The sequence below is a fragment of the Ursus maritimus genome, unplaced genomic scaffold (assembly GCF_017311325.1).
Source record: "Ursus maritimus isolate PB19 unplaced genomic scaffold, ASM1731132v1 scaffold_3, whole genome shotgun sequence".
In the NCBI taxonomy this organism is placed as follows: domain Eukaryota; kingdom Metazoa; phylum Chordata; class Mammalia; order Carnivora; family Ursidae; genus Ursus; species Ursus maritimus.
The window spans coordinates 372,954-394,508 of NW_024425563.1; the positions used below are offsets into that span (position 1 = coordinate 372,954).

Genomic DNA, 21,555 nt, shown 5'->3' on the forward strand with positions numbered 1-21,555 from the left:
ACCAAACTCAAACTTTCCATTGGGCCAACCACTTAATTCTTGTGGCATCCCTGTGAGGTAGACATGTTACTGTTTTTCAGATGAGGAGACTGAAGGCAGAAAGGTTAATTTCACTTGCCTAAACTCACAAAGCCAGGCTGGTGGATGGTCTGATGCTAGAGGCCATGCTTTTAAGCACTGTGTGACTCTTTGTCACTGAGAAAACAGCTGATTCTGGAAAAGCTTCGGACTCTGTTGAATATGAGGATAAAGTCATGCATGCCACGTGACTGACCTGGGTCTCAAGTGCAACCAGACTCCTTTCAAGATAGTCGTGTGTTGACTCTGCCCCTTATTTCCACTGCAGCCATGTGTGGTTCACTCCCTGCTTCCGTCCTTCATCAGCAAACAGCAGGACTTCGAGCTCCCCAGAGGCACTATGTTCACAGGCTTGGTGAATGTTGTGTCCGCTTGCTCACTATCCCCAGCACAACTGCCAAATAAATGGCTATGGAGGGAGCTAAAACAGCCTTTCTCTCCTCAGACTTCCTAAAACAACCATTTTCTAAGTAGCTCATTGGATGAGCAGTTCCATTTTATCTTGTAATATTTCTTTTATTGTGTTCATTTATTCAGTAGATGCCATCCTAAGTTCATTCGATGACCTGGGAAGTGACAGAGGGCTAGAGATAGAAAGCCACATAAACACTCTCTGGACCTCTAGTAGCTCATGATTGCTAGGACAGAGAAATAGGCAAACAGCTGCTAAGTAACGTGAGCCTGTGAGAGCAGTGAGTGAGGAGGTGACAGACACCTGTGTGGAAGAAAGAACTGAGGTTGGGAAGGACACATGATTTCCCTGAGAGGCTGGGAAAGAACATCTTGAGGGGAAAACAAATATGGGTCCAAGCACAGAGAGGAAGGCTTTGGAGGGTTCCAGAAAATATGATTGTACCTGTAACTGTGCTCTAGAAGAAAGCATATAGAAATATAATCCAAGCCGCATAGATCATTATAAATTACCTAGTAGCCACACTTGAAAAAAGTAAAAAGAAACAGAAACTTAATAATGTATTTAGTTACATACAAAATGTTATCATTTTATCATATGTATTTAAAATGTTGAGTTATTTTACATTTTTCTTATACTATCTTCAAAATCCAGTGTGTGTTTTATATTTACAGCACACCTCAGTTCAGACTGGCCACGTTTCACGTGCTAAAAGCCCCATGTGGCAAGTGGCCTCTGTGTGGAGCAGAGCAGATGTCCAGCACAGAGTATGTGAGTGGAGGTGGCAGGGGGCATGGAGTGGCACAAGATGGTCAGAGAGGAGGCTGGAAAAGGGGACACGGCCAGTTGGTGAAGGGCCCTGAAATGGCATGATGTGCAGTTTTAAAGCGTTGTTGGGCAATGCTAAGTCATTAAAATAGGAAGAGAATGCTGTGCTTGCAGGCTGAAGGACAGGTGGGTTGGAGACCAGTGAGAGCCAACAGTAGGAGCTTTGTGGGGCTTTGCAGCCATTGTGCAGCCTGCTTCTCTGCCCCTTCCCCCAGCTAGCTTTGCTCCATACTCCTGGAGACTTAGCTGCAGCACCTCTGCACAGACCCTCCCCTACTCACATTTGGTCCCACTGGTTTGTTAAAGTTCTCCTACGTCCTCTTTTCTAGAATTTAAACATGTCTGTCCATCTCCCTTGCTGGACTGTAAACCAGCTTATAATTCCAGGTTATGATAAAAACAGAACCTTTTTTCACAGTAATAAGCAAATTTGTCACAAAAGTCAAGAACTTTCCTCTCCCAGCCTCTTTGGTTTTCAAGGTAAGGTAAATTTGGTGTCACTCTAATGTCTGTGTACATGGCATGATAGAAAAACTACCTGTGGGGTTAACTAATGAACTAACATGCTAGTGAGAAGTCTGATCAGCGTCACTGGCTGTGTGAACCTGGGCAGTTTGTTTTACAATCTTGTGCTTCAGTTAGCTCTTCCGTAAAATGGGAATTATAAGGTACCTATTCTGTAGAGCAGTCGTGAGGATTACATGAGTAATTATGTAAAGTACCCAGAACAGCGCCTGTCACAAACTAAGCACACAGTGAGTTATTCACAAGTTTATTACTGTTATTATAGATTAGCACCTAAGTTATAAACATCTAGGGCAGATGAAAATAGGTGGGATACCAAAATTAGAGTCTTCCTTTATCAATTTATAAATTATCTGCTACTGTATGGAACCATAATCAGAGCACTTCCATCAGTGAAGAGATTGCGGTGGGCAGAACTCTGCCCCTAAGAGTTCTGCCCCTGACATCCACTCTCTTAACACTCTCTCCTTGAGTGTGAGCAAAACTTGTGAATGTGATGGGATCACTCCTGTGGTCAGGTTACTGGGCAGTTGACTAAAATGGTCAAAAGGGAGACAATCCTGAGTGGGCCTGACTTTCAAAGAAGGTGATACATCTGAGAGACACTCCTACTGTCCTGGAAGAAGATGAAGCAAACTGCCATGCCAGGAGGGGCCGAAGGAGGGGGCATATGGAAGGAACAGAGGGTTACCCCTGGCTGTCAGCCAGCAGAAATCAGGGACTTGAGCCCTACAGCTGCAGTGAATTGAATTCTGTCAACACCGTGAATGAACTTGGGAGGGGATCTCAGATGAAGGTCTCCAGAGGAGACCACAGCTCAGCCAACAAGCCAACACTTGGTTTCACTTAATGAGACCTGAGCAGAGGACTTAATGAAGCCATGCAAATATCATCTTCAATAACGATAAAAACTGGAATGGGGCTTGTGACTTGATACATGGCTTCAGTTGGGTGCTCTAACATGTACCATCTAATTCAGACAGCCCCCCCCCCCCAAGCACATCAGTGTTCCCCCTCACATGCATAGAGCTGCCTCTGGGGCTTCTGAGGGCTGAACTGTATTCAGCAGATAAGTGTAGTCATGGAGATAAGCATAAGGTATAGACAAGTTTAACTCAAGGGAGGAAGGAAATAATCACAAAAGGCTTCACAGAAGTGGAGATATACAAATTGTTTTTGAAAGATGAATAGGAGTTTTGCATAAGGATAGAGGGAGAAGGGTATTGCAGACACAGACAACAGCAGGTGCAAAGGCACAGACAGGTAACAGCAGGGTTTGGGAGGGATGAGCAGCAGTGCAGACACTAGATTGGGAGGTGAGGCAAGAGTAGGATCAAATGCAGACAAGCTCTGTGTGTCATGCAGAGGGCCTATAACCACATTAGAAGCAAAGGACATATCAACAGGGAAGAGAGTCAATCAAATATGCATTTTGAATTGGCCATTTGATAGAAATAGGGACTTTTAAAAATGACTTTTGGATTAATTTCGAACTTAGAGAAAATATGCAACTACAAAGCACTCCCTGTCTCCATTGTCCAGATTCCCACCATGAACCTCCCAGAACATTTGCTCCACTTGTCTGTCATCCAACATTCATCTGTCTACACGTACACTTACCCATTATCGTTGTTCTGAGTCATTTGACAAAGAACTTCAGATAGGATTATTCATCACTTCAAAATACCCCAGTGTTTGTTTTCCCAAAACAAGGACAGTCTCTGCTCCACAGCCTCCCAGTCAGGAAGTCAAAATGGATACAGGTCTGCTATCCAATCCACAGACCCCGTCCCCCCCCCGCCTTGTTCCATAGACTGTCCCCAAAACACTTCTTGTCCTTTGCAGCCCAGATCCTACAGAGGAACGCACGTTGCATATACTTGTGTCTCTTCAGTCTCTTGTGATCTGGAATATTTAATTCCTCGGTAAGAACAGAGGGGGACCCTACGCTGCATCTGCCCCGAGTCCCTAGGCCATACTCAAGTCAAGCTTTCTCAAGCTCTCTGGCAAAATGCCCCAGGAATGCTGCTGTGCTCCTCTTTCTCTTTGTAATTGATAAGTATCTTGTAGAAAGTATTCCAGTATTACTCCTCATCAAACTTCCACCTACTGCCCTTAGCCTTCATTGATAAAACTTGCTCTTGCACTACAGTGACTGCTAAATGGTGATTTTCCGTTTCTGTGACTCCAATGATTTATTTTCTGTGCATTTCTCACTTGCTTATTCATCTACATCAGAATGGACTCATGGGTTCCTGTTTTACTCCCTGGCTTTTAATCTGCCAATGTCATCCTTGATTTTGCTGCTCAGATTGTCCCAGATTAAACAGCAAGAGCCCTTCAAGTTGCCTCCCATGTCCTTTGACAGCACACGATTCTTTGAGATTTTCTCACCTCCTGGCACAACAAAATATTCCAAGCTCATCTTGTACTTTCACTGCTCCAGCCCTGAAGGCAACTATTTCTCCAAAGATCTCTGGTTCCCTTTATTGGAAAATGGTATCTAGAAGCCAAGATCTGGGAATTATTTGTGCTTATTGGTATGGGGGTACCAGTGCTTCTGGACATTCTCAACAGAACAGAAATAGAAAATATATAAAATAACACAGAGACACACTAATACAGACAAGTCTCTCTACATATATGTCAAAACACATGAGTTCATACCTCCTCCAAGTCCAGTCCAACACATGAAGATTCATTCTGGACTCTCCCTTTCCATGCTTGTAATATCTTCTCCAACAGCAAGAAACCTGGCTTTCATTATCCTCAGTACATGTGTATATTTGCTAATAGAACCAGGCTGATGAGTCCGCCTGCCACTTCAGGAAGGCCATTGCCTCCTCCCTGGCGGGGAGGGATGATGTCTGTGGAACTTTTAAAGGGCAGGATTAAAGGGCTACCAGTCAAGTAAGAGATTTCTGTAATGGTCTGAGCAAGCAAGGAAGGACCAAGCCTTTTCTGATTCTTTTGGCTGCATAGCACAGAAACCCACTTGGGTGGCTCAGGTAAAGAATGTGGTTGTGTCACCAAAGGAGCATCTTAGAAAAGATAGGAGTCTTGGTGAGTTTGGGCAAAAAGAGTCCTGGTTAGTAGTATGAAAGGAAGAGAGGCAAAGTGTGGCTCCCATGGTCTACAATGAAACCTATGTAGAGGTGATACTGAAGGAGCTAGAACAGGAAGAGGTAGAAGAGGTGGACAAGGGAAGAAGTGTGACACGAGGTACACACACCAATCAAGAGCTTAAGAACATGTGACTGTGGCCTAAGTCCCTGCCCTTCCTAAAGATGATCAAGGTGGCCAGTAACAAAGATCTGAACAGTAAGAGGGGAAAAAAGCTCTATTGTTATTCACTGAATTAAAGTTTCCTTGGAATTCGGTATGCTCAAAAATGCTTAACTGGGAATTACTTTGAGTTTACTGGAAAATAATCACAGGGTGTGAGGTCTTCTCAGAAACCGCAAGCAGGGTCTAAACTAGTACACATAGTCGGCCAGGACGTTCACACCTGTCAAAGAAGCTGCACGACATTATGCTTCGAAGTACAGGTGCTGGGTGCGAGGCGGAGTTGTCCGTGCTACACACACACACGAAGCGGACGGACGCTGCTGTTTTCCGCCCCTCCGGAGCAGCACCACCAGAACGGCGCCTTCTTTGCTCTATGGCGCCACGCGCGTTTGGCTTTTTAGCAGAGTCGAAGTACATCAAACAGTAACTTCTACGAGTGGGCACGTGTAACACACACGCGGGGACGTGCGCTTCTCGCTCCACGCGAGCCCTCCTAGGAAACACCCCCACGAGCCGGAGCGGCCCGCCCCTACGGAAGCGTAACGCAGTCGGGCGCGCTCACGCAGCGCAGCTTCGCGCGCTACACGCAGGGCCCGTCGGGCCGCCGCAGTGACGCACCCCGCCCCGCCTGCCCCACGTGACGACGCGCCCGGCCTCCTCAGCGGGGCCGCGCACGCTATCCTCCGTGTCGGCCCCACCCGCTCCCGCCTCCGAAGGCGCCCGCCTGCCCCCTCGAAGAGGTACAGTCCGGCCCCGCCCACCCGCCGTGAATCCGTGACTCGGGTCCAGGGCCACCCGGGGCCGCCTGAGTGGCGCCCCACCCCGCGTGATGACGTTCGCGTCGACTCCGCGCTTACTCCCGCCTCAGGTGGTGTCCGCACGATGGCGTCACCCATCAGCCCCCGCCCACCCTGCGTGGCGACCCAGGCTCAGGGCCGCGCCCGGCTGCTGCCCCGCCCGCCCTGCGTGCTGACGTCGCACGCCGCCCGCGGGCGGAAGCGCGGGCGGGCCGTAGCGCCGGCGCGGTCCCCTCAGAGGGGCGCTGGTGCGCGGGCTGAGCCTCCGCGGCTGGGTTGGGACGCGAACGCGAAGCGATGAGCGGCGCCGGGGACCGCGGCCCCGAGGCCGGCGCTGCCCGGGCCGAGCCCCAGGGCGCGGCGCTGAGCGTGGATGTAGCGGGGCTGCTGGCGCAGCTGGCGCGCAGCTTCGCGCTGCTGCTGCCGGTGTACGCGCTCGGCTACCTGGGCCTGAGCTTCAGCTGGGTGCTGCTGGCGCTCGGGCTGCTCGTGTGGTGCCGCAGGAGCCGCGGCCTCAAGGCGACCCGCCTGTGCCGCGCACTGGCGCTGCTGGAGGACGAGGAGCGCGCCGTGCGCCTGGGGGTGCGCGCCTGCGACCTGCCGGCCTGGGTGAGTGCGGGCTCCCCGCCCGGGCCGGGGTCGGCCAGGACCCCCGCCCGGGCCCGCGGTCCGCCCCGCCGTCAGTTTCCGCGGGCTCCGTGCCAGGTGTCCTGAGCGCCGCCGGGCTCCCTGGACTCTCCGCCCCCCTCACCTGTCAGATGTCCCCGCCGCCGGGGCCGCGCCCGCCCCCTGTCCCTGTCTGCAGAAGTATCGTTCTCCCGGAGGGCGCCCTCCCCCGCGTCGGGCCCGCTCGGAACCGCACAGGTGAGGAGCGCGCTGCGGCTTTGGCCGCGCCGCAGGAGCCGGGCTTTTCCTCTGGCGCGCTGGCGTGACTCGCGCCTCAGGAATGTGCTCTGGGAGGCGGCGGTGGCGGGTTCCGCTCGCAGCGCGGGAGCCGACCCGGTGCCGCCGCCCCTGCCCAGGCCTGGGGACCGTCGGCGCTCGCTCGGGTTCCCGGGGAAAGGGAGCGGGCGGGCTTTTTCTTCTGACAGCCGGTGGGGGGAGAAGTTAGAGCTGCGTCCTCCTCCGCAGACGCTGTCGTCCCCGCACTGTCTGGCACAACTGGGCACGGAGGGTCCCCCAGAGAGGCTGATGTGAAGATAGCCGACTGAAAGTTCGTTTCAGTTTTTTTCCATAGTAAGCTATGACTCAGTATAGGGTGAACTTGATTCCAACGTGAATTTGGGAGGAGGGGTCGAACTTTTGGAAGAGTTGCACTGACAGCGAGAGTCGTGATATTGATTATTTTATTTTTACCCCAGGCCGTTGTCTGCATAATTCATTTCTGCAGTAAGGAAATGAATGCAGTTGGTGTCCTCCTCTTTTCTCCTCACTCCCTGATTCCTTCTTAACCAGGAGTTGCTGTCACAGCTTCAGACCACAGGGAATAGTGCTCATTTTAAGATAAGTGATGTTCCCATTAGGCTTGTTGTGAACTTGGTGTGAAAATGGCCAGCCAGTGAGTTTCCCAAGGGTCATTTTCTCTTAGAGTAGAAAAGGGCTTGGAGAGTGATCGAAGTTTCCAGTCATAAGACACCTGTGAAGTCAGGCGTGGGGTGTAGGCACAGGAGGCAGACAGCCAGAGGTTGGGACGCGGGGGTACCCGAGGCCAACAGGAATCTAATGGTACTACTTCGTGAAGGCAAATACCCGTCTGTTACTTTTGTAATAAAACTGGTGAATTACAGTGTCTAGAAGTGTGCCTGCAACAGTAGAAGCAGCCTTGTATGGGAAAAGTTAGGATTTCTGTATTAGTAGTATTTTAACTTTTACTGTACAGACTTTGGTTTGGGGAGTTCCGAACTTTGGGGTGGTATCTTGCTGTAAATAAGATATATTTGTACATGTTATCACCGTGTCATTGACAGCTATGATTCATCGCAGGGTGAAAGCATAGGAAAACATGAACCAACGTGGTACCCACTTCCTAACCCCACTTGTGGATATGTTCACTGACAGTTTTTATCTGTAAAGTAACAATATTGGGTACGGAAGATGAGATAATATTACTACTTTGAGGAAGAATCTAGACCGTTTTAAATTAAGGCTACTAGGATATGAAAAATGGTTCTTACTTAACCATGTGCTAGTTCTATGAAATCTTGGTCCTGTAGCTTTTATATAAACCATATCATTGTTTGTTCTTCACTCTTTTTTCCCCATAAACAGGGAAAGGGCCTGACAGCTTTGGGTTGATGAATTGAGGACTGGCCTTTTGTTGTACCAGTGTCTCTCCACCCTGTGTTAATTGGGCCCTGTAAAATTAGACCATGGGTGAAGGAATATTCTTGATGAGTTTTTATAGAATTGAACAAGGACAGTTTTCCACTGCTATTTGTATATTTGAAATATTAAAACTTGAAGTCTGCCCCTTTCCTGCTTTTACGACTGCCAGTAAATGCTGATTCTATGGCTGCAAATAAGTAGAGATCCAAATATGTCATATACAGCCCTACTTAACTGTTTTGACAGTTGGTCTTTTATTGCTCTCATACTTTAATGATTAAGATTTAAAGCAGTCAGCTTCCTTATTAGGTTGTTCTGTATTCTTATGTACAAGCTTTTCTTCAGGGAGAGCATTCTTCTTCCCGTAGTTCTTCTCGGAAGTCCAGGAGAATTTATGTCTAGCCAAAATTGAATATATATAGGCTAAGAACCAAATGAACAAGAAAAAAGAATACACTTTGGTCTCATGTGAAGGAAGGGCAAATATTATGTTAATTATGTTAATCTTTGACTTATACTTTAATAAAATTTGGTGAAGACTTGTAACAAAATAGTTCATGTAGCTAAATCAGGAACCATGGTTTAGTTATTTTAAACTGCGGTTGCAACTTTAGCATTTAGATCCTACAGGGATTATGTGTTTTGAGAAGATGTTTAGAGACCTCCTCATGGCTGTGAAGGGGATGTGGATGCTGCTTTGGTTTTTTTAGTTATTACAGTGCTGCTGCTGTAATTCAAAGAGGAAGAGGACTGTGAATGTTGCATTGCTCTGAGTTGTGTGGTCTAAATGCTTCATTAAGTTAGAATAGAATGCCTCAAGTTGCTAGACATACAGCAGTAATGTCTGCTTTTTAGTTTAAATGGTTTTAGAGTTAGGATATATGCATTCATCAACTTGTATGCTGTGGTTTTAATAATACTTCTGTTTTAGATTAATATTAGCCTCACTTTACATTTTAAGACGGGAGACTATAGAGCTAGGACTGAACTATAAATTAAATATATGAATTAGAAATAAATTAATGTTATATTAAATATGTTTATGTAATACAGCTTTCGATCCTGCGAAGAACCAATTATGAAAAACTGACCAGTAATGCAGTGTTCTTTTTAGGCCCAGTGAATCTTTTATCTTTTCTGTAGGTTTTCATGATCTTTACATTGGTCACAACATTTAACTTAAAATAATACCACAGACATTGTGAATATGCTAAAAACCATTGAATTGTACATAAATGAGCAAATTATATGGTATGTGCAGTGTATCTCAATGCTGCTGTTTAAAAGTATTATAGACATTGAATTTCTTTTAAAAATAAATGAAAAAGGGAATTAGTTACAATACATAGAAAACCATACATATGTCCTTGCTTATGGAATTCCAGCTACAGCTTACTTTTTAAAAAATTTTATTAAGCTTTTTATTTTAATTCCAGTATAGTTAACATACAGCGTTAAATTAGTATCAAGTGTACAATATAGTGTAAAACTGCTACAACTTTTAAAAAATTATTGTTCCAACTTAACTTTTAAGGCATTTATGTTTTAGAGAATATTTAATGAAAAGTGTGTGCTTATGAATGAAAATCAGCAAGATAAATATTTTTTACCTTAACCCCATTACTGTAAACATTGATACCATAACGGCTAGAAAAACAAATTCTATTAAATGAGATAGAAATCATGCTTCAGAGATACAAATAGCTTAAATGTGTGTGTTTCTGTGAGTTATTAGAAACTCTTCCCTTTGATTCAAGGTATTGACACATAATTATGTATGTTTAAGAAGTTTAGGGTATAGATTGGTTTGTTTTATATTAGATTCATTTTATCAGCATAATTTTTGAATGTATTGTTGTCTTTTTTATGTTTTTTAATCTTTATTTAAATTCAGTTAATTAACATAGTATATCAGTTTCAGATTGTTATGGTCTTTTGCATTCTATTATATTTTTTAAGTTATTATCTGTTTTGGTTTCAATGACACAATGCTGCCTCAGATGAATTTTCTTTCTCCATTTAAAGATCTGAGGACCTACTATATGCAGAAGTAGAAGAGGTCATCCTGCCTTCATGTGTGTGCTGTCTTTCAGGTAGATACAAGGCAGGATGTGATGGCCCCATTGCCATGGTGGTCAAAACAGGATGGGAGGTGGTTAGTGGTGAGGGAATGCGTATAGACACATTTATGAACATTTAAGAGTGAAAGGACATGGCATTATACCCTATGGGGACAGTAGGATAAACATGCAGGAGCAGGAAATCAGGTATATCCTGTGGTGGGGCCATCAGAGCCCACCTGGAGTGTCCCATCAGGAAGGAGCTATATGGAAGGTGATGAATTGAGGCTCAGGGGTGAGGAGTAGATGTACTCCATCCAGCTGGGGCCAGAGTTCTCAGGGCGTCTCTCCCAGTCCACAGGGATCTTTATACTGAGCATAAATATAAATACTACTCTTAAGACTCAGAGTGTTTTGGCATGGGAGGAAGGGGAGATAGTGATGTATTCAGAATTCAGCGTCTGAAATCAGAAAGTGGAAGCACCTGTGCAGTGGAGTAGAGTTCTTGTCTTCTTCCCTCATCTGCCAAAAAACAAGCCAAAATTATTGCTGGATTGTTATGCTTTGTACCATGGAGGTAGCTGGAAGTACCTGCCCATCTTCCCTCAAATAGGCCATTCTCTTTCACTCTTAATAGTCTTACTGTGCTTAAATACTGAGTCACCTTGTGTTCTTTTGGAGTTGGGTGGGGCACAGTTCTTACATAAACAGTATCAGTGGTTTCTTTTGTGTGGAGTCATTTTTCCATTAAACATGTTTTATTTGAGAGTTTTCTTATGATCTTTCTGTGTGTCACTAACTTCATTTATTTTTCTTAACTGTTACAAAAGTCCTATTTTTTTTTTTAAGGATCCATTTATTTTTTTGAATTTTTCCTAGAGTAGATCACATTTTAAGGGAGTAGCTCAACTTACATGTAGGCATTAGAAATTAGCCTTTATGGATTCATCTGTTTACTCAACCCACATTTATTAGCATTTGCTGTTTGAGGTCTCCTGCTAAGTGCTAGAGATGAACATGTATAAGATAAGGCCTTAAAAATTCAGTAATTTACCAGCTGGTAAATCTGGCACACAGATCTATGTGTAAATCCTAGTTTTAGTCATTTGCAGTTTTTTTTTAATAAAAGTAATACTCATTTTTTTTTAATCCAGGAAAGAAATGTATTAAAAACATCATTCGTAATTGCAAACCACCCATAATAGTAGTTGGTGGAAAATTACAACAACCTTGAATGGAATTGTTATTGTTCTGTTTGTGATAAACCATACTAAAAATCATTTGTTCAGGAAAATGTGGTTTAGAATTTGTTTTCTTGACATTTAACTACGTATGGAAAAAGGAAAGGTAGACCTTTCTTAGGCCTTTCTGTTGGTGAAGTGGTATGTTCATTTTCTTAAAAATTATGCCATTTAGAGTATTTTGTACATTTACTAAGGTAACATCTAAAGTCTTTAAAATCAATCTATTTTAAAGCAAAGATTTTATTGATGAGGATTAAAACTATTCTGGGGTTTGTTGATCTAGCTATCCATAGAAGTCCAGTTTTATGCTCTGCTGTCTTTGCCTGCTTTGTGAAAGGCAGTTTTATGATTACTCCTGGTGAACATCTCTGTGACCCACAGTTCAGCCCCTGTCGGATTACAGCAGGGTGTGCAGACGAAAGTATCAGTGCAAAATAACAGCATACCTTGAGTGCACCCATGTGTCAGGAGCAGTGCTTTCCTGATGACTACGTGCGGGAATTGGTGACAGCCATACCATCAGCACACATGGAAATACTAACCTAACAGGTCACACTATGCTTTCCTTTTTATTATTTGCAAAATTGTCATTGAAGTTGAATTTGAAGTTCTTTTGTTCACTCACCTAGTGAAGTTCCTCTTACCTATTTTTAATGAACACACAGTTGTGTTTTTCTTTATTTCCCAAAAACACATAATCTTTCTAGTATGACAAGAAAGCATCCTCACTGTAGAACATTCCAAGCTTTGGAGAAGAGTAATGAGGAAAAAGTCACCTGCATCCTGCTAACTAGCGATAACCATTATTAACTTTTTGACGATTTTCCGAATCTTTAATACATATGGATGTGTGTGTGTGTGTGTGTGTGTGTGTGTGTGTGTGTGTGTTGTATCCTCTTTCATTAAGCATTAAATTGTGGACATATGTCATTATTCAGAAATATGACTTTGGTTATTGCAATATTACCTATTTTATGGGGACACTTTAAATGATGTCTAATAGATTTCAAAAACAAGGTTGTTAGATATTATATGGTGAGAAAGATTAAAGCTAGAGTTTGAGATATATTTACTATTCTGCTCTTTTCAAGTTATGAAAGATTATTTGTTCGAGCTATATATCAGATCTGTTCCAGGATACATGAACTATTTTTGAACTCATGAGAGTAGCATGATAATTTTATAGACAAAAGTCTCACTCTGGAGGGCAATATTTCTTTTTGTATGGTGTTGATGTTCAAATGCACAGTTGATCCATCCAGATCTCCTCTTACATAAATGACGTTGAGAAGGAGACCATTCCCCCCATAAGGAGTCACGACTTTTAAGTAGCTTTCCTCCTTCTGTGTTGGGATATTAAAGTTTGGTAACAGGAGGAATGTTTTAAACTGAAGTTGCGGCTTCATGTAGTGCAGTGTTGTAAGGGCTACTTGGAGATTGCTAAGAAGACTCACTGGATCGTCACTGACTTTGTGTTCCTAGCCATGTGACCAGTTACTGTCATCTGTCAGCCCTTGGTCACTGAGTGGTGTGTGCCACGAGCAGATGAGTGGGCTGCCCTCCCGGTAACCAGGTGTTGCTGCTGAGGCGCACGCTCAAGAAGCAGGCTGTAGACCTGGTAGCTGTGAGTTCCTGTTCGGGTCCCATCCCTTCCTAACTCTGTGCATTTGGGCAGGTCAGTCACACCCTTTAGACCCTCAGTTTCCTCATCATTAGGTAAGCATTGAAATGAGCCATGAAATAAACATGGTGTGGTTATGAGGCTGGTATGAGGAAAGGCCAAGGGACATGCTGGGCCTGGGAGGGCAGTGGCAGCCAGTGGTGCCCTTGAGTTAGTGATCTGAGTGGCTCATGCTCCCTTTCAGTTGCCCTGGTGTTGCTGCCAGTTTCCTACTGCCTGCGTCATTTCTCTTACCCACCCCCCCTTACCTCTCCTCCCCCACTTCAACTAAGAGGGCAGATGAGACCTGGAGTTTCTCTTTGTTTCTGTTTCAGTGTGGTTGGTTTGTTTTGTTGCTAAGGGTTTATCTGCCTTAATGCTTTGTTTTTGTTCACAATCGAAAGTACTACTTATAATTTCTCTCTCTTCTCTGTATATCCCTAAAATGATAGCCAAGGAACCTACCTTATTAACTCTCGTCCTGTTGCTGCTTCCTTAAATGCTACCCTGAGGACATGGTTAATTTCCCCTGTTCTGCTTGAAGCAGCTGGCCTGATGCAGTAGATAACCATAGTTAGTTACATTCTGACAGTATCATGTTGTAAAATTTTTTCATTCTAACACTCCTTCCCTTCCTCTTGTGAATAAATAAGTGTTGGTTAATGACTAAAATGGGGGTTCGAAAATGCACTTCTATTTCTGAGTCAGTTGTAACAGTTTAACTTAACCTGTGTTATCTGTGGAGTCGTTTCCTTCTCTTTGCATCTGAGGGGTGGTATGTTTTAGATTTCCGCAAAATAAGGTAGAACTGTACAAGATAAATCCAGTGATGTGGGAAGAGAACATTGTCCGACTTGGTTCATGCTGTAAATACTGCACTGGATACGTGTTATATGGCTGGTTTTCCCTTAAGGTGCTTACATTCTGAGATACCAGCATCAGATTGCTACAATTAGTGACCTGAGCAATACTCTTATTTTCGATTTTCTTACTAAACTTTGCTTACGTATTCGTCAAAGCATTTAGTTAAATCTGCTTTGTCTTATACTTGTGTGTAGAATTAGGGGTTTGAAGCAAGGACTTTTAATATCCAGTATAACGTCTAGCAGAATGCATTTACATACAGTTTACCAGGTAAACCTAACAATTGCTTGTTTTATTAGGACTTCCTACACTCAGTTTGTAAATTGTTATGTAATGCCCATGTTGCCATTATTTTACATTTTTGAGGTGAACTGTCAAATGGGTTTGTTAATTTATTTCACTCGTGCTATAAATATTTAATGCCTGGCAAGTGAATACATAAAATCTGTTAATACTTTCTGAGTTAATGTCTGAGTCCTGGGTTTCTAAAAGCAAAAGCCCAAATGTAATTCAAACCATAAATGACAATATAATTTCTAGTTACTTTTTCACATGCATAAAGATCTTGAAATCTACCCAGTACCTAATACGTAGTGTTGATTTTATGTAATAGCTTGAGTCAGCCTGTGGTTTTACATTGGTAGAAATAAAGGAGTGAACGTTACTATGCTTATGAAGTAGTTTAAAAGGAATTACCTGTAGATTGTAATTTCGTAGTGAATGGAGCAAGTGGGAAAAAGTTACAGCGGATCTTTGCTTGCTGCCTGCCCTGGGACCACTATAACAAAATACTGCAAACTTGGTGGTTTAAAACAACCCAGGTTTATTTTTCACAAGTCTGGAGGCCAAAAGTCTAAAATCAGTTTCTTTGGGCTGAAACCAAGGGGTCAGCAGGTCTTTGCTCCCTCCAGAGGCCCTTCCCAGCTTTTAGAGCTGCATCCCTGAGCTCCTGGCCCCCTTTCCATCTTCAAAGCGAGTAGCTGTTTCCATCATCACGTTCCTTTCTGTTTTCTGTTTCAAATCTCCGTAGGCTCCCTCTCAAAGGGATGCTGTGATTGCAGTATGGCCCACCTGGATTATCCAGGATAATCTCCCCAACTCAGGATCCCTAATTTGTCACTTCTGAAAGTCCTTTTTTGCTATATAAGGCAACATTCATAGGTTCTAGGGATTAGGACATAAATATCTTTTGGGGAGCCATTATGAGCTGTCCTATGTCGTGGGATACTTGGGAGCCAGGATGGCTAAACGACAGTAATTATGGCTCAGCCATATTTCATCAGTTCTGAAAGACACTCCCACCCCCCACCCCCACTTCATATCTGTGGTCTCCGATTCATCTCACAACCATGTGTCATTGTTGAGTTAGCATGCTCTTTCCTTCTTAGTGGCACAGAGAGTAATGGTGTGTTTTAAAATTGATCTCGTCTTGGATTCAACACTGTGGCTGTTCCTCTTTCCCTCTGTCGCCCTAGTGCCTGAGAATTATGTGTGGTGTTGAAGAGATGGAATAAGCAGAAACAAACGGGAGAAATAGGAGCTGAGCTTTTGGAGGAAGGGCGGCCTACAGGTGGCAATGTTTTTGCATTTTTGCACTGTAGGTGAGGGGATAAGCACATGAAGCAGGGCCTTGCGCTGTGTAAGTGTAGGAGTTTGGGCTTGATCTGATAGACATTAGGGAAGCATCAAAATATTTAAAAGAGTGGTGTGTCCCAAGTTTAAAAAGAACACGTACTGGGTGATATATGAAAGTGTTGAATTGCTATATTGTACTCCTGAAACTAATATAATACTGCATGTTAATCAGTTGGAATTAAACTTAAAAATAATTAAAAATAGTAAAAAATAAATAAATAAAAATAAAAAGGTCATGTGTAACAAGATAAATTTTGGAGTGATATCCAGACAGGCCGAGGGGACAAAGACTGTGGCCACTCTGAGCATAAGGAAGGAGTGCCTTGATCTCGCGGAATCACACTGGGAACCCAGGAAGGAAGGAAGGAAGGAAGGAAGGAAGGAAGGAAGGAAGGAAGGAAGGAAGGAAGGAAGGAAGGGGGAGGGGGAGGGGGAGGGGGAGGGGGAGGGAAAAGTGAAAGATGACTCCAGGTTACTTGCCTGGGCTCCTGGGTAAGGAAATGATAGTGCCATATACCAAGTAGAAGACATAGGAGCAGCAGTTTGGAGGCCTAGGAGTAAGGATGGAAGCTTAGGAAGCCTAGGGGAGTTCCAAGAGGTATTATCCAAACAGCAGCCAGTGACACACATCAGTATGTGTTCAGTTCACAGGCGATGGGTAGCTGAAATCATGCTTGAAGTGGGAGATGGAGGAAGGGTATGTAGATAGCATAACAAGCGTGGGTGGCCGAGGGCAGACCCTTTATGTTTGTGGAGGAAATCAGGGGATGGGAAAATAAGAAAATGGTTAATATATTTAGTGCTTACTCTGTGCTTACTTACTCTGTACGTAGAACTCATTTGACCCCAACAGACGTGTTACCTTCTTCCTACAGATGAGGAACCTGACACCATGCTAACTCTTAAGAGGTTCTGTGACTTGCCTTTGGTCCCAGAATCGGAAGTGACAGGTAGAATTTCAACTGGGAAATCTGCTACCTGTTGAGCCATTGTTTCTCTGCTCTCCACCTTCTCTTGATGGTAGTGAAAAAAGAACTCGGGATTAGACATCGTCTTATCTAGTCATTTTGATAATTTCCACTTTCCAGAGGAAGAAGCTAAGGCCCTAGGGGTTCAGTAGTTACCCACAGTCACACAAGTACCAGAGGCGATGCTGGGTTGAGGTCAGGTGTCCTTGCCTGCCACGCCCTTTCCACTGCTCCTCAGTGCGGAGAGAGCTGGGCCCGGCCACAGTACCTGCAGGGTGGAGGAGGCATTGCTGCCAATAGGGCACACTAACACAAATTCATGGCCCATCTCAGTAGCAAAATAGATCTTCAGTTTATATTGCATTAACATTCTTGTTATGTTAGGGGTAACAACTGGACAGTGGCATGTATTTCATATGTTTTTGATCTATGTGAGTATTTGGGACAAGTAGTAGATGTTCTTTCTTGGTCTTTGTTCCTCCTTACATTTCCAGGTTTTTGTATGAGGTCATTTTCCTCCTGCCTGAAGAACTAACTTTGATATTTCTTTTGGTGCAAGTCAGCCAGCAATGAATTTTCTGTTTGTGTTTGTTTACAGAAAAAAATAAGCAAATAATGCAGAATTCCTATATTCCAACCCATTTACACTTTCTTATATTATTAACATATTGCATTAGTGTGGCGCATTTGTTACAATTACTGAAACAGTGTTGATTCATTTAGCTAAAGTCCACAGTTTATATTAGGAGTCTCTCCCTATTTTTTTTTTTTTTAAGATTTCTTTATTTATTTTGAGAGAGCACGTGTGTGCGTGGGGGGAGGGGGGAGGGACAAGCAGACTCCCCACTGAGTGCGGAGCCACATGCCAGGCTCAGTCCCAGGACCCTGAGATCACAGCCGCAGCTGAAACCAAGAATTGGATGCTCAACCTACTGAGTCACCCAGGCGCCCCAAGAGTCTCCTTATTTTATAGAATAGTATCAATGCCCTAAAAATCCCCCCATTATCTCCCTCTCCCAACCCCCTGGGTGGTTACTGATGTTTTTACTGTCCACAGTTTTGCCTTCTTCCAAATGACAGATACTTGGAATTACGTAGTAGGTGGCCTTGTCTCAGATTGGCTTCTTTAACTGTAGCAGTATGCATCTAAGGTTCTTCATTTTTCCTGGCTTGATAGTTCATATCTTTCTTTTATTTTTATTGCAGTAAAATTCAAATAACAAAATTAACTTTTAAAAAATGTGCAATTCAGTGTCATTTAGTTCCTTCACAGTGTTGTGCAACTATCACCTCTGTCTGGTTTCAAAACAACCTCATCACCCCAGAAGAAACCCTGTGCCTGTTAGCAGTCCCTCCCCACTTCACCCTCACCCTGCCCATGCAGCCACTAATCTGCTTTCTGTCTCTGTGATTTTCCTGAATATTTCATATAAATGGAATCACAATATGTGACCTTTTGTGTCTGGCTTATTTCACTTTGCATAATATTTTCAAGATTTTACCCTGCCGTATACATCATTTCTTTTTATGGTGAACAATACTCTGTTATGTGGATATACCACAATCTGTTTATCTGTTCACTTGTTTATCATTCCATTCATTGATGAACATTTTGGTTGTTTGTTTTGGCTATTGTGAATAGTGCTTTGAACATTTGTGTACAAATTTTTGTTTGAATACTTGTTTTTAGTTGGAGGGGGTTATATACCTAGAAGTGGAATTGCTGGGGTTGACTTTTTGAGGAACTGCCAAACTGTTCTCCACAATAGTGGGACTATTTTACATTCTCACCAACAATGCGGAAAAAGTTCCAAATCCTCTACGTGCCTGCCAACACTTGTTATTTTTTTAATCTTTATTCAACTTTTAACCATCACCAGTGGGCACTAACAAAGGTTTTTTTGTTTTTTTTTTTTAAGTAATCTCTCTGCCCAACGTAGGGCTCAACCTCAAGACCCCCAGATCGAGAATCGCTTGCTCTACTGACTGAGCCAGCCAGGTGCCCTGAACACTTGTTATTTTTTGTCTTTTTGATTACAGCCATCCTGGTGGATGTGAAGTGGTATCTCATTGTGGGTTTATTTACAGTTACATAATAACTAATATCACCTTCATGTGATTATGTGCATTTCTTCCCAACTCTGCATTTAGTGAGTTGTTTTTTTGGGGGGGGGTGATAGCTTTAAATGGACTGTGGGAATATTTGTATCCCAGAGCTGGCAATCTCAGAACTGGTTGTAAATGTGTACCAGCATATCACTGCTCTGAATGATGTTCCCCTCCTCCAGAGAGCGTTCACCCTGTCCTCTACGGCAGAATGAGACCAGATCACCTTAATCTAGTAAGGTTCTGAGTTAGACCTAGAGCAAGTTGCAGGGAAAAGCTCTATCTAGTCTGGTCTCACCCACTTTCAGGCATGGCCCTCCAAATGTAACTGAAAACATGCAGTGTTGACTAAATACCTCTTCAGTCAATCTCAGGGTCCAGGTTATCCTTTCTCAATACAAGGGGCCTGCCAAAAGTTCTATTTTTCTTGTTAGAGGCTAGTTCCTTGTCATGAGTAACTTAAGAATTTGGCCGATACCTCAAGGGTAAAACTAAGAGTAAGTCCACTTCCCTCCCCCAAGGATCTTGGACCCTAGAGTCTGTTACTCAGCCGACCCCATCTCCCAATTCTTGTCTCTCTGGTTTTGTGAGATTTCCATTAATTCTATGGCTTCTCTGCTTCTTAGCTGCTTTCTCAACCTTTTTTTTTTTTTTTAAAGATTTTATTTTATTTATTCATTCAACAGAGATAGAGACAGCCAGTGAGAGAGGGAACACAAGCAGGGGGAGTGGGAGAGGAAGAAGCAGGCTCATAGCAGAAGAGCCTGATGTGGGGCTCGATCCCAGAACGCCGGGATCACGCCCTGAGCCGAAGGCAGACGCTTAACCGCTGTGCCACCCAGGCGCCCCTGCTTTCTCAACCTTTTATACCACACCCTTGGGGGAAAACAGCCTCAGAATGTCAGCTTACCACTCTAGTGCCTTCTCCCCTATATTTTAGCCCCTCTGGCCCTTCATGCCTTGGCAGATTTCCAGTGTCTTCAAATGTGTATATGCACGTGTGAGAGTGTGAGCACGTGTGAATGAGCGTGTTTCATCTGGCTTCTGTAATTCTCAGCAGCAGAATTGGTCTGCTGTGAGGTTCTCCTATCCTCATAGCTTGAAGCCAATGTTATTTTTAGGGAAAAATATACTCCTAGTATATTGCCCTGTGAAAGGTAGAAGAAAAAGTATTTTCTTTTGTTGACTGTTCGATTTGGCAAGGGGATGGGAAGATAGATTCAGGAGAAAGTGATTAGATGTCAAGTTTTATTTGTATAATTTTATTTCAAAATGTTTCCCTGGGTATTTTACATTTATTTGAGTTTAATGATACTTTCCCCCCGCCCAAGATTCTGTTTAAATTCCAGTTAGTTAACATACAAGGTAATAGTAGTATCAGGTGTACAATTTAGTGATTCAGCACATCCATACACCACCCGGTGCTCATCACAACCAGTGCCCTCTTTAATCCCTATCACCTATTTAACCTGTGCCCTCACCCACCTCCCCTCTCGTAATTCAGTTTGTTTTCTATAATTAAGAATCTGTTTCTTGGTTTGCCTCTCTTCACCCCCACCCCAGCCCCCCACCATGTTCATTTGTTTTGTTTCTTAAATTCCACATGAGTGAAATCATACAGTGTTTGTCTTTCTCTGACTGACAGAGAGTTCCCCTTTCTCCACATCCTGGCCAACACCTGTTGTCTCCTGTGTTGTTTATTTTAGTCATTCTGACCAATGTGAGGTGATAGCTTATTGTAGTTCTGATTTGTGTTTCCCTGATGTTGAGTGATGTTGAGCATCTTTTCATGTGTCTGTTGGCCATTTGAATGTCTTCTTTGGAAAAATATCTATTTGTGTCTTCCGCCCATTTTTTTTTTTAAGATTTTATTTATTTATTCAACAGAGATAGAGACAGCCAGCGAGAGAGGGAACACAAGCAGGGGGAGTGGGAGAGGAAGAAGCAGGCTCATAGCGGAGGAGCCTGATGTGGGGCTCGATCCCATAATGCGGGGATCACGCCCTGAGCCAAAGGCAGACGCTTAACCGCTGTGCCACCCAGGCGCCCCTTCCACCCATTTTTTAACTGGATTATTTGTGTTTTGGGTGTTGAGTTTTACAGGTTCTTTATATATTTTGGATACTACATGGTACTTTTCTTCTATTTTTTTAAGTAAGCTCCATGCCCAATGTGGGGCTTGAACTCATGACCCTGAGATCAAGAGTCATACGCTCTACCGACTGAGCCATCCAGGCACCCTGACATGGTATTTTTTTTTTTTTTTAATGAAAATACTGTTACTATTACTGTTAGCACTAGGTGTGAGGTGACTTGTAAATTTTAAGCCGTAGAGCTTGAAGTAAACAGATACAGAAAAATTCCAGTTTGGGCTTCACTTATTTTCCTGTCAAATGGTACCTGACAAGTTTGGTAAACTTGGGAAGTACCTCTTAAACATGACCATTTTAGTGAATTTATGTTTTTATGAGTCCCGAGCACTGTTTCATTTATTTTATATTTTATAACTTCAGGAGAAGGACAGGCTGAAGACACTGGGAATGTGAATGATTAAGAGGAGAAAAATGGATTTTAAAACTTTCACAAGGGTCCCATTTGTGTGTAAGGAGGGGTGGAAAATCTGACTGCCCCACAGAACAGTTTGGCCAGCACTGCCTCAGGCAAGCTTGCCTGGTGTATGCTCTGGATGTGGAGTCAGGGTCAGAGGCCAGTCCTTCTTTGACCCCAGCTCCGTGGCTGCTGGCCAGCATCAACCTAATGGGGCT

The 21,555-nt window shown here is 43.7% G+C and overlaps 1 protein-coding gene across 4 annotated transcripts in view; it reads left to right on the plus strand.

Annotated features, from left to right (window-relative positions):
- Positions 1-6,161: 6,161 nt before the first annotated feature.
- The window catches only part of ESYT2 (extended synaptotagmin 2), an 80,994-nt gene continuing 65,600 nt past the window's right edge, over positions 6,162-21,555 (plus strand). For 2 of the 4 annotated variants that reach the window (XM_040643743.1, XM_040643746.1), the window contains exon 1: positions 6,164-6,537. In XM_040643743.1, coding sequence (XP_040499677.1) covers positions 6,226-6,537 — 312 coding nt within the window. In that variant the 5' untranslated portion in view covers positions 6,164-6,225. Of the gene's footprint in view, positions 6,538-21,555 lie in introns of all 4 variants that reach the window. The other 2 variants (XM_040643745.1, XM_040643744.1) reach the window with 2 other exon arrangements.